Below are 12,654 nucleotides of genomic sequence, written 5' to 3' on the forward strand. Positions count from 1 at the left end.
CCCGTTTACGTGTGTGTGTGTGTGTGTGCGTGTGTGTGTGTGTGTGTGAGAGAGAGAGAAGAGCGTGTGAGACAGAGATGGCATGACGTACAACAGTATGGAGAAGCAGCGAAACAATCAAATGACGACAAAGGTGGTGGCGATCTCCTCTTATCACTGTGGTTTTTGTGGACATCGAGGTCGAAGAAAAAACCCCAGTGCGTGGTATCTCCGGTTTCACTACCCACACTCCGTGTGGTGAAGCCAGGCAGGCTCCCTATCCCCTTCCGATGCACAGCCACCTCTGGTGGTGGCAGGGTTGAGTGCCTACGACGTAGGCGCAGGCCGGAGCGATGCATCGCGACTGATGTGGGCGGCCAGGCTCTGCACGGCGCTGCGTCAGAGCGCTCTGCGACGGTGCACACGCGTGCACTAATCCATGTAATAGGCAAAGTATGCGCGCAACTCGAACGCATCCCACACCCGGCCCTAACTGCCCACTGGTGTGGGCAGCCCGAGTACCACCCCCGATGGTGGGCGCACACCGTGTGGCGACCGGCATGATGGGGGAGCGGCCTGCGAGGCGGCCGTGGTGGGTAGGGGTTGCGGCAGAGGCCATGCACCGATGGCTGAGTGGGCACATTGCTGTAGCACGTGCGTCTCACGCTGCTTCGCACCAGGCGATGCGGTGCCTGTGACGGGCCAGGGGTAGACTGGAGAGTGGCTCATTTAGTACAGCAAAATGGGCACGTTGAACATCATTGAAGAAAAAGCATCCACTTGCCTCTCCCCACCCCACCCCCTGCTGTGCCGCGTCGACTTGATATGCAGTGCGAGAGAGAGAAACACGAACACGAAAGGGGTGCATGCCAAAGTACACACAAGCGGCAGTTGGGCTGGGCAGTGGTGGTCCACGTGAATCTGTGTGGTTTCACGTGCAGATGCGTACGGTGTGCACCGGCCAACGTGAAAAGATAGCAACAACGACACTGAAGAAAGAAACACCAAGAGAAAAAGTGGTCCTGGACCAAGGGGTAACAGCACGGTCCGCCTCTGTGCAAGAAACCTAAGAGGCGATGATCCCGTGTGGGTAGGAGGGGGAGCTGGTGATGCAGTGCTACGCCAGGATGTAGTGATCGACAGCCCGCTGCGTAATGCGCACTCCGCGAAAGAGCTCGAATAACAACATCGTTAACCAGGCGACGATGGACAGGCACATCAACCCGAAGATTGCGAGGCTTGGTATCATCCACTTGCTGAAGGAGGGTTTGAAGACAACGCACTCTCGACTCGTCGCACCCACGTTAGCGTACACGAGAAAGGCAATTTGCATTAGCATCACGGGGATACCGATGGCACCCATGCCTCGCGAGAAGGGCAGGTTGAAGTACACAACCACGATTACAATGATAGAGAGGCCGAGAACGGACATGTAGATGGCGGGGAAGATAATCGCGGTTCTCGCGCAGGAGCGCAGGTCGAGCATCAGCACGACAAGGGTCACCGTCTGGGCAACAAAAAAGTATATGGTGAAGAAGATAAGCACCTTTGTGACGATGTCAGAGGGACGGACGCGGCGGGCGAGCACGCGCGTGTGGTCTTTGGTGCTGGTGCTTTGGCTCGATAGAACCGCAAACCCGCAGCCGTTGCACGAGTGCGTGAAGAAGGCAATGCGGTGGTAGGCGAATATCGACATGGTTATCAACGTCAGCGAGCAGCCCAGGAGTAGCCAGTAACACGCGACATGAAGGTAGTGATTGCTTCGGTGAATATCGCTGATGAAGAGGAATGTCTGCAGAATCATTTGCGGCAGGGCGTAAAAGCAGCCGTTGGTAATGTGCTGGACAAGGGTACCGTTGCGCAGATCGTACCGGATAATGAAAAAACTCTTCGCGTTGGCCGAAATCTCGTACCGCAGCGACACGTAGCTAAGCATGATCTCGTACACAGGGATGATGGGTACAATCCGAAAGATGTTGTCCGGGTAGTGCCACACTTGATTCTCATAGCGCTTGATCTTGCCTTCCTCCGCGCGCATGGTGGCGACAAGACTCACCACGTAGCCGCCAACGTATGTGATGATGATCCAGTAGCCGTTGTTGCGGTGCTCGGGCTGCTGAAACCAAAACACCACCGACCACAGTACCATGGCGGTGAACGTCAACGTCACCAGCACGCCAATCCAGCTAATCGCGATGCTGATGTAGTGCAGCACGTCGAAGACAAAGAAGATGCAGAAGCTGGGTTTCTCCAAATTTTCCAGCAGATACGGGTAGTCGATGAGCAGCTCCACGTAGTCGAAACCGGAGTAGCGCAGGAGCACCATCTGCTGAAAGGTGATGCGACTTGTGCGGATGCTGCAGAGAGCCCGGACATAGTTGAGCAGATCGCCAGACACGACGTCGCCGTCGTAGGGATCGCCGGCAAGCACCTCGTCAAGCTTGGCTTGCACCACCGACTGCACGCGAGGCTCGTCAATGTCGACGCGGCCAGAATCAAGGAAAACTTTCAGCAGTGCCGGGTTCCCACTCACTAATTCGAAGGTCTCGCCGTCAACGAGCTCGTTGCTGGCCTTCAGGGTGGCGAGGATGATGTTCATGAACACGTCAGAGCCGGTCTGCATAAACAGCAGCAATGTGTCTTTCAGGTTTAGGTTCACCTGATCGGGATCGCTATCCCCTTCCAAATCATTGCCCTCCAAGGTGCTTGCCGATTCAGTGGACGGAACCACCTCAATGGGGCTGCGGCGCTCAGCCCTGTCAAACTCCCAGCCACCGCTGCTGCTGCTGCTGCTGAGCCTATCTGGCATGTTACTACCAGCAGCTACGCCGCTGCTGCGATTGGGGCCGGTGAGTGTCAGCTGAGCGTTGAAGGACGCGTCGCCGCCAGGCTCGTGCGACGAGCCATTTCTGGGCTCTAAAAACAGACCAGACGCAGCATTGACACCCTTGTATAACATTGAAGATAGCCACCCACGGCCACGTCTACTGCCCTGACGACGATTCGTGTCCTTGTCAGCCTCTTCGCCACCGGTGTACGGCTGGCGAGAGGCTCCGGCTGACACCGCGCCGCGCGTGGAGCTGTCAGTGGAGTCCGCGCCATCGTCGTGTGTGGACCTGACATCCATTGCCGCCTCATGTGAGGCCCCGTCGTCAGACGAGTCCACAAATCGGACGAGCATTTCAATGCGCTCGAGCGTATATGATATCCCCGGTGGTTCACGTGTGCTGTGAGGAAGGGAGCAGCAGAGACAGGTGGGCAATGCCTGTCTGCGCACTTGTGTGTGTGTCTGTGCGGCGAAGCAACACAGTTTGCAGCGAAGGACGGGTTTTCGCGTACGTACACGCTGCCGTAGCAGTAGCTGCTCGTGTTGAGAAGGTATGGGAAAGGAAGGAGCAGCAGCAGAGTGTGGTAGCGCGAGCAAGAGTGTGTGAAGAGAGAAGAGAAACGAGCTGTGTCGATTGTGTCGGCGGTGTGCAGATGGTGGTGGTGATCATGCTATGACAGCGAAGCAGTCGTTGTGGTAGTGTTTCGCCTGTGCAGAGAAAAGGAAGCCATAAAAGGCAAGACGCAATACGCAAGTACCCAAATCTTTGAGAGGCGCAACACCGGTACGACCCGTCCCCGAATGCGCCGTCTCACCGCAACGCGTGTTTACAAAAAATCGGTCGTTGGCGAATGGAGCCGAGACAGATAGCTGTGCGAGAACACTTAGAAGGGAGAAAAAGAGTCAATGAAAATAACGAGGTATAAGCCTCAACAGCAGTGAATCCGACAGGAAATGTTGAGAGACGGAGACGTCAGCACTGAGACCGAGACGTCCGCTCTTGGAGAGAGTTTGAAAGGTTCTCCCATCCGTCTTTTAGGCAGCCCCAGACATCCCACGACTGTGGCTGGTAGCGCTGTGGCCCGGTGGGAGTACTGCGCAGGCCATGTAGACATGATTACTTGTTGCTTTTCGGCGTGCATGCCGTTGCGGGGGTGGGGTTCGGTGGCTGTGCGTTCTCTTCTCACAGCTGCAGCACCTCCGTTTACGCACCTTGCAAGTGAAGTCTTCTCTCTCGTCTTCCCCTCCGTCACATGATGACGGCAGCTTTACGTTGGCTTGGTTCCTTCTTGCTGCTACAGCAACACAACATGCTCTCAAATAGGGGAAAAAGGGGTGCGGGAGGCACGCGTTGAGGACGCCAACGGAAATTTCCACCCACACACCTTTCCACCTGCACCTCTCCTCCTTCGACCTCACGCACACACACACACACACACACGCACTTGCATGAGTATGCGAGCCTTCACACCCTCCATACACATCCCGAAAAAAAAAAACAAGTCGGTGTTGAAAGCGACCCTGCAGCCTGAAGCACACGGCCGGGGAAAGGGAAGGCCGTGTCTTTGTCTCGCCCCTCCCTCATTAACTCTCGCAGCTCCCCCACACCTGTACAGTCGCCACCTCCGAGCACTCTCTTGAACGTCATAAATCTCGAGACATCACCAAGAGGCGCTTCTGGAGCACCTCCAGCTGCTTCCGCTGCGCTGGATCCGGAACCTGCGCAAAGTCGCGCGCCGACATTGTCAGCACCCGCTCCACATCTTCCTCGCTCATGCTTTGGATGAGCTCCAGTACTTCATCGCGCTCCGCCTCCGTCATCGGGGTCGATGGTCGCACAAGGGACGTCTGGGACTCGGAGGGGACAGCCGCCGACGCAGAAGCGCTCCCGGTGGCGGTATCGCGCTTGCGGGCACCGCGCGCCTCGCCACTTTTGGCCGCCGACCTCGCCTCCTTCTTGGCCGGCTTCAGTGACTCTGCCGGGGGTTGCGGGGGCGTCTGCTGAGGTGTTGGCAGGGCGGATTGCTGCGACGGCGTCGGTTGCTGGGGTGGCAGTGGCTGCGCTAGCTCCGCCTCTGCCTCCGCAGCCCTTCGCGACTGGTACGCATCACGAGGCAGCGAGCCTAGTGGGATTCGGCCGGCGTGTTGCAGCGTCATGATCACCGCCGACTTCAGCGCCGGGTTGTTGTGCAGCAGGCGCTTCGCCTCGTTTGGACGCTCCAACGCCAGCACGCGCAGCTGCTCCACAGCCGAATACGCCTCCTCCGTTGCCATGCCGCGCAACGCGTCAAGCACGAGGGAACCGTCGCGGCCGAGAATCGGATCCGTGTAGAAGCGCGGGAACTGCATCGTCTCTCGACCGGCCTTGTCTGTGGTTGGCTGCTGTGACTGCTCCTGCTTCTGTTGCTGTTGTGCAGAGAATGAAACACGCGCTATCGGAGCACGCATGCCACCGCCACGGCCCATTCCAGGACCATAAGGTGGACGTGATGAGTTCAGAGACGGATACGGCTCTCGCGGCCGCTTGCGGAAGGTGGAATGATCAGCGGGTCCACTGCCGCCGCCGCCGGGGCCTGCACGCAAAGGTCCGTGAAGTGTGGTACTGCGCGCCGCCGTCACCCGCATCGCACGCTCGCCAAAGGTGGTGCCATCAAGGCGGCGAATAGCCTCCTCCGCTGTCTTCTCATCCATGTATCCGACGATGCCATAGCGGAAGTCCTTCCCTGGCGCCGGGCCGAAGATGGTAAAGCTCACGACATGGCCGACGGACTCGAAGTGTTGACGCAGCTTCTCCTTCTCGATGACAAGAGACACGCCGGTGAAGAAGACGCTGGACGCCACAGAGTTGCGGTCTTCCATACTTCTGCGCTCACGCCGAGCCTTTTGGCATGAGCGCCGGTCACCGCGTACCTCTGCACGTGTCACACGGCACCTCTTTCCGCCTCTGCGTGTGCGCCTTCTTTTTTTTTCTTCCGGCACACTCTTGTGCCACCCGCTGTGCAGTGCTGGCAACGCGCGCAGAAAACCGTGTGCACCTGTTGAAGGGTGTGCGTGATTGTGTGTAGGATGCACGGGAAAAGATGGGAGGGGGGGAGCAGAGACGAAGGAAGAGAAGCAGGTGGTACGGCGCCAAGGTGAGAAACGAAAAAGAAAAGGCATCGATCGAAAGGGGAGGCAAGAAGGAAGCGCAGAGAAGACGCGGCAAAACTGCAGCGCTGCGTGCAGCGGAGGACGCGGCCCAGACACACCCGTGAAGGAGGAGAGGGAAATCACAAGTCGGTCACATGTTGAGACCACACACACGCATACGGAAAAAAAAAAAGAATAATGTGCCTCCTTCCCGCATGTGCAACGGAATAGCATGAGCTTGCCTGCGTGCGTGCGCGAGCGGCGACAATGAGGAAACGAGCGGGTGCCGCAATGCTCACACAAACACGGGGCAAGACGAGCCCCTGAAATAGTATCGGTGTTGCTGTCACTGTATGGGTGTTCAAACGTGCATCCCTGCACCCACGTGTGCCTGTACGCGTGCGTGTCTATTCCTCGGCGATACGGTATTCAACTTGATGGACACCCCTTTTCGAGTGTGCTTCATTCACGTGTGCAGCCTGCAAGACCTCTGAAAACACACACGCACAAGCGGCGCAACAACCACGAAACGCAGCCGACCTAGACACGCACACGCACACTCACAGTCATCGACCAAGACCCTCACACAGCAACACAGGCAGCTGCGCATTCGCCTAGGTTGCGGTGCAGGCAAACTAAAAAACCTCATCCTCGCCGTCTTCGTGTGCGTCTTCAAAGTAGTTCAGCTCCTTCTGCAACTGCATCGCGTGGTAGGTAGTGTAAAATGCACCAATCCCGTAATGCACAGAGCGCGGAAAGAGCCGACTCGTGAAGAGAATCTTCATTGGCGCGCCCAAGGTGAAGAGCAGCGACGCTGTGAGACCCGCCTGCGCGCCTAACAGCGGCATGTGCAGCGAGGTGCTGAGCCCGGTGGAGCAGCCGAGGAGTACAAGCAGCGTGACGTTGGTGTAGACGTTCGATATTCGCAGCACGCCATTTGGCACGCTGTTGAACAGGCATGAGACCGCACACACACCGGCAAGCGGAGTGTTGACTGCGTAGGGGTCAAACCACTCCCGGCTAGAGCTGTTGCCCATCTCTGGTGCCAAGCAGTGTTGTCCTTTGATGTATCCGCTGTTCGGCTTCCTCGCATAGAAGTCTGCGTGTGTGTGTGTGTGTGTGTGTGTGTTTCGTTTCTGTGGATTGAATGTGCTCTGACTTTTCTTTTTTGAGGAATCACACGCACGCCCTGGCCGCCCGCTCCTTCAGGAACGCGCGGAGAGAGGAGCGTGCGTCCCTGCGGGGGGGGGAGGGGGGGGAGGAGAGGGGAGAAGCACAGCGGTCGCGTCTCGCACGTGGGGGATTCCGTTACTTGTTCGGCTCTGCGGCAGCGAAAGACTGACGCGTTACACGTGCTCTCGGCGCATATTTTGTTGCTCTTGTCGATAGGGGGTGTGATGTTGTTGTAGGAAAGAGAGCAGACAAGAAGAAGTGAAGGGATGAAGAGCGCGGGCACTCGCCAGTGGAAATAAGGTGGGCAGAGCGCCAAGACAAGGATTCGCCACTTCACTAAACAAAGGATTGTCGTAGAGATGCCTGGGAGGGCTGTCGCAGATATGCAGAAGCCCCCATCCGTCGGAAGTGCTCTGTGTTATCACACGTCCCCCTCTCTCCGTATTTTACTTGAGATGTATACGTGTATACGTATGCATGTGTGGGAGTTCGCCAGCTGTCAGCCACGCATCGGCACGCACCCTCTTGGCAACCACAAGGTGGCACGAAGCCCACGCTGCGGCACTGCGAGCACCACGTGTCGCGTTCCTTCCACCACCACCCCTCACTCCTACGGGCAGGCTGGCATCAGACCGATGTGAGCAGTGTCTTATGCACCTTTAATTTGAGAGAGCGTCATGTAAACGGCACGCACATGAAAACATTACCAAGAAAAGGAAAAGAAGCTAACGCACACGCACCATGATGCACACACGCACACTCACACAGACTTAAAATCATTGCAGAGGAACACCTAAAAATAAAAGGGTATCATCATCGAAAAAAAAAAACAAGCGAGGCAATACAACTCCACTGCACCACGGAATAGCGCGCACGTCTGGATGGGCAGAGAGGAACAGAGGAAAGAGAGGTACAGCAAACAGACTGAGGAAACGAGCATGAGAAGAGAAAGCGAGGAGAGGAGGTTGGGGACAATACACCAAACAAACAAGTCGCCGCGCCGCTTACAAGCGCCCTCTTTACCCCCCCCCCTTTTTTTTTTCTCTTCCTTCGTGTACGTGTCCCTGTATCCGACGTTGGTTCTGTTTATCTATAGACCACTCCCACACAGCCCCTCATTTCCTGCTGCAAGGCCTTTGCATTGCGTTTTCCTATTTCTTCTCCCTTTCGCATTACATTAAAGTCTTAATAACGCGAAAACGAGGCGATGCAACCAGGAAATTCAAACGAAAGAGACAGAAGCAAAGAGAGAGAGAGAGAGAGACATCGAGAGAGAGAACTGCGAGAGGTGGGCGGCACAGGGGCGGGAAAGGGAAGAAAATAGGATGCGTATGTGCTGGCGAAACGCCCTCCATGGGCATCTCCCTCGCCGTCCCCCCTCCTCTCGCAACCCGCTGCGCTCAAACAAGTTGCAATCTCGTTCCTGCTCTCTTCTTTTTTCGACTTCTTTTTCTTCTTCACCCTCTCAGCTCTTACGCAACTCACGCACACATACACCACTACCGCCAGTAGCACTTACATGCTGGCAAGGTACTGCTTCGCCTGTTCGGAGAGGCAGTTGGGGCTAGCTGCCTTCACGCAAGTCAAAAATCCGGCAGTGGAGCCGGGGAGGGCTTGCAGGACGGGATGGTTGTTCGTCACCCACCCGAGAACCACATCGTGGATGCGGCGGGCCTCTATCTCGTCATCCTTCGCCGGCAGCGCCTTGCCCACTACTGTCAGCATCGATGTTGCCGCCTGCTGGAGCACCGTCGTGCCGTAGAAGTTCAGCAGCGACACGTACAGGCTGATCACGTTACAGGTGCAGTGTGTGTACTCCTCCTGATTCACCAGGTTCGACGAAAAGTACTTTTCGGCCACCTGCTGCACGTGTACAGCGTACTCACCGCCGTCGACACCCATGTTCGTAGTTGCGTGCGAGCCGAGCAGCTGGACAATGACATTCATGAGGTAAAAGTCGCTCTGCAGCAGCCCGTCGTCGGAGGACGACGACGCAATCGTCAACGAGCTCGCACAGATCTGTGGCAGCGACGGAACAATCGACTGCGGCGCGTGCGTCACAAAGTCACTCAGAATGCCGGCGGCACGCGTCATGTAAAAGTCGTCCGTCGACGCCTGCAGCCACTCGCCGAGCACAGGAAAGGCTTTCTCAAGGAACGGCGCCGCGAACACCTCCTTCGAGGCAGCGAGAAGAGTGCCGATCAAGTCACACATGGAGGAGATGGTCAGCTGAACCTCCTCGTCCTCCACCTCAAGCGCGTCGAGCTCATCTTCATCGTTCTCCGTCGCCTTCTTCTGCAGGCACTCGTTGCGGCGCTTTACAACAACCTCCAAAGCAGCCATTACCTTGTCGCACACGAGGGCCGTGTTGGTGGGACTCATGATTGCCGGGTGCACGCTAACGCAGCGACCAATGCACCGCAGCATCACCTCCATCACGCTGTTCTCCGACTCCTCGCCGAGCGCCTCCATCAGCTTCGGCAGAGCTGCCTCGGCCAGCTGCTGCGCCGCCGGGTCCTTCATCTCCTCGTAGCACTTCAGTACCTCCTCGAGCATCGACGCGCCGCTCTCACGAACAGCCTCGCCAGCAACGAAGGACAGCTGGCCCATGGCCGCGTTCGCAATATCGCAGAAGTATGGGGCCAGTCCGATGCCAAGGTCCTTCAGCATCGCGAAGACCACGTTGGAGGCAAGCTCCTTGTCCTCGATGAGGCTTGTGTGAATCGTCACGACTCGCTCACCGACGCCCGGGATAACAAAGCGCATCTTCTCCACACCATCCGGCAGGTCATCGTCATCGTCGTCCTCGCCGACGCCCACGTTCGCGATCTCCATGTCGCACTCCATGCTCATCATGTTCAGCAGGATGGGGATGACGGTGCTGAGGTACGGCTGGGCCTGGTCCTTGAGGCACTCCACCATGCATGTCCAGCCACGCATCACGAAACGTGTGCGCGGGTCATCATTCGTGAGGCCGCCGTCGCACAGCTGTTTCAAGTAGTTGCACACATCATGCGCGTACTTGGCAAACGCATCACGACCAACGCCGCAGGCGAGCAGCGTCACACACTCGATGGCCTTGCACTTTGTCTTCATTGCCTCCGGTGTGTCCGGAAAGCTCAGAACCTCCTGGTAGACAGGCACGAGCGCCTCCACGTACGGCAGAAGCATGCCCTTGCACGTTGAGGACACTGACGAGAGCACACCGAGTGCCGCCTCGCGGACAAAGAAGTGCTGTGTCCCACGGATCATCGCTAGGCAGTCACCGCACATCACCTCGATGTACGGATGCAGGATGGCACGGAACTCGTCGAGGCCGTCCTCGTCGTCGTCTTCCTCCTCATCGCCCGTCACGCTGTCAATGAAGCTGTCAAGACAGTTCGCCGCGCACGTCGCCACGCGCGGCACGTCGTCGCGCAGAGCAGCAACGACTGCAGGCAAGATGGCGCCGTGCACCTTCATCTGCAGCTCCGGCGCAAAGTCCTGGGAGAGCTGCGCGAGGCAGTCAAGCGTGTTGGCGCGCACGTACTTGGACTCGTCCTTCACGTGCGGCACAACCATCTGCACCAGCGACGGCAGCTGCGACGAAAAGACAGCGCGCATGCCCTCGCCTGCGTAGCAGATAAGCAGCACCGCGGCGTTTCTATGCTGCCACTGAGGCGAGTTGATGTTCTGTGCAAACAGCGTCTGCGCCGTTTTTTGAAGCTTGCGGCCGCCGAGGGCGTTCGAAATGCGGTCCAGCCCGCTCGACCCGATCACCAGATCCGAGTTCTCCTCCAGGTTGTCCTCGTCTTTGTCGCGGCCGGTGACGTCCCAGTCCGCGCCGTAGTCGGGGTTCAGAGTGTACTGGAAGAGCAACTCGAAGAAGGATGAAGCGAACTGCGGCACCTTGCGCACGGTCTTGGGAACTTCCTCGCAGTATGTCAGCATCAGCTCCACCGCCATGTGGCGCGCGCCGGCGTCCACCTGAGGCGCGGCGGCCACCTGCATCATGAGCCCCAGAAGGTGCTCGGCATCATGCTGAAAGAGACTAATGCTCGACGACATTCCTTCCACAGTGGCCTCCAGAATCGACTCCACCGACTCCCACTCGCCCTGGTTCAGGTAGGCCTCGATGACACTCAGCATCTTCGGCACCAGCGGACGCAGACGGTCCGCCATGCCAAGGTTCGACAGACGAATCGTCGCCTCGAAGGCGGCCTTCTTGAGGTCTGCACCGTCTGTCCCTTGCATGAAGCACATCTCCAAGCCCGTCGCTAGCGTATCGGCGTGAGATTGGAAGTACGCAGCCATGGCCATCGAGGTTGCCTGGACGATTTCGCAGCACATCGTCCTCAGCGCCGTGTCGCCCTTGACGTCGCCGAGGATGGTCATAACGCTCGTCCACAGCTCGTTCCAGTCCTCCTTCTCCTGGAACACTTGCACCGCCAGAGCACTGACGCACGCCGCAGCAGGCGAGCGCAGGCCACCCTGAGAGGCAGAGTTGATCACAGCGAGCATATGCGCCTTCACCGCAGCGCGCGCTACGGCATCGGACGCAGCGTATGTCGATGGGGTAGCGTTGAAGAGCTTGCGCAGCAGCACCAAGCTCATGGTCCTCACACTCGTGTCCTGCGAAGTCGCACTAGTCTCCGCCAAGGCACACATCATCCAGACGGGACTGGAGGCAACCATGCCATTGTAGTGCTCCTCAGCGGACTTGCGCTCTTGATTGTCGGCGGAACGCAGCCCATTCAGCAGTGCGATGAGATGACTCGAGTCCATGGTAAGCAAAACAAGGCGTCGTTGCGAGTTATATCAATAAAAACGTAGATGTGTGCTGCGCAGAGTAGGAGTGTCGATAAGAGACAAAACGCTTTTGTTACCTGCTCGCGTTTTCCTGTCTCTTCTCTTGCCCTATGCTTTGTGTGGTTAGCGGAGAGTTGTTCGTGTGCTACCGTCCTTGCTCTCCTGACGGAAAGGCAAGGAAAAAAAACGAAATCCTAACGTGCGAGTTTGGAAGAGCACGCAAAAAAAAAAGAGGACAACAACTTAGTTAATCAAGCCGTAGATGGCAGTTGCGTTGTCCCTCTTAACCTGCGTTTGATGGTGTGTTTCTCCTCCTTAACGGTTACTATGCTTTACGTCGAAGCGATTGTTTCTCTTTGTTGCTTTTGTTTGGTGCAGCGTCTCCGTTGTTTTCCTGGTGCTTTCCTGGGCAGGATATCCATCATCGTCGCCCATGTGGGTACGTTTGGTTGTGGTGGTGGCGGGGGAGAGAAGCAGCGGCATCAGTGGTTGTGAGTATAGGAGCAAGCAGTATCGGGACAGCACCCACATGTGAGCCCCAGGAAAAGACAAGCAACAAAAAACACAACGCAAAAATAAGATGGCGTCGAGTGAGACGGGAAAATCATCGAATAAGCTGGCCTGAGAGGTCAAGGGCATAGCGGGGATAACGTGCGTGAGGAAGATCAGACAGGATCTTACGCAGGAGCCAGCAGTCGAGAATGCCCTTCAACTGCGAACCAGCAGAACAGTACATCTTGAAAGTCGCTACAGGTGTC

The 12,654-nt window shown here is 57.2% G+C and overlaps 4 protein-coding genes across 4 annotated transcripts; all 4 read right to left on the reverse strand.

The window, feature by feature from the left end:
• Window positions 1–1,096: 1,096 nt before the first annotated feature.
• LMJF_32_2120 (conserved hypothetical protein) lies at window positions 1,097–2,602 on the reverse strand (the record flags this gene model as incomplete). Its single annotated transcript, XM_001685482.1, has 1 exon — window positions 1,097–2,602. The coding sequence occupies one exon, from the start codon at window positions 2,600–2,602 to the stop codon at window positions 1,097–1,099; it is 1,506 nt and encodes a 501-aa protein (XP_001685534.1).
• A 1,848-nt stretch (window positions 2,603–4,450) lies between these two features.
• On the reverse strand, window positions 4,451–5,665 carry LMJF_32_2130 (conserved hypothetical protein; the record flags this gene model as incomplete). Its single annotated transcript, XM_001685483.1, has 1 exon — window positions 4,451–5,665. One exon carries the CDS (start codon window positions 5,663–5,665, stop codon window positions 4,451–4,453), a length of 1,215 nt encoding a protein of 404 aa, XP_001685535.1.
• A 905-nt stretch (window positions 5,666–6,570) lies between these two features.
• On the reverse strand, window positions 6,571–6,972 carry LMJF_32_2140 (conserved hypothetical protein; the record flags this gene model as incomplete). The annotated part of the gene is made up of 1 exon (XM_001685484.1): window positions 6,571–6,972. One exon carries the CDS (start codon window positions 6,970–6,972, stop codon window positions 6,571–6,573), a length of 402 nt encoding a protein of 133 aa, XP_001685536.1.
• A 1,651-nt stretch (window positions 6,973–8,623) lies between these two features.
• LMJF_32_2150 (conserved hypothetical protein) lies at window positions 8,624–11,872 on the reverse strand (the record flags this gene model as incomplete). Its single annotated transcript, XM_001685485.1, has 1 exon — window positions 8,624–11,872. One exon carries the CDS (start codon window positions 11,870–11,872, stop codon window positions 8,624–8,626), a length of 3,249 nt encoding a protein of 1,082 aa, XP_001685537.1.
• Between the last annotated feature and the right edge of the window lie 782 nt (window positions 11,873–12,654).

The sequence above is a fragment of the Leishmania major genome, chromosome 32, assembly GCF_000002725.2.
Source record: "Leishmania major strain Friedlin complete genome, chromosome 32".
Taxonomy (NCBI): Eukaryota; Euglenozoa; class Kinetoplastea; order Trypanosomatida; family Trypanosomatidae; genus Leishmania; species Leishmania major.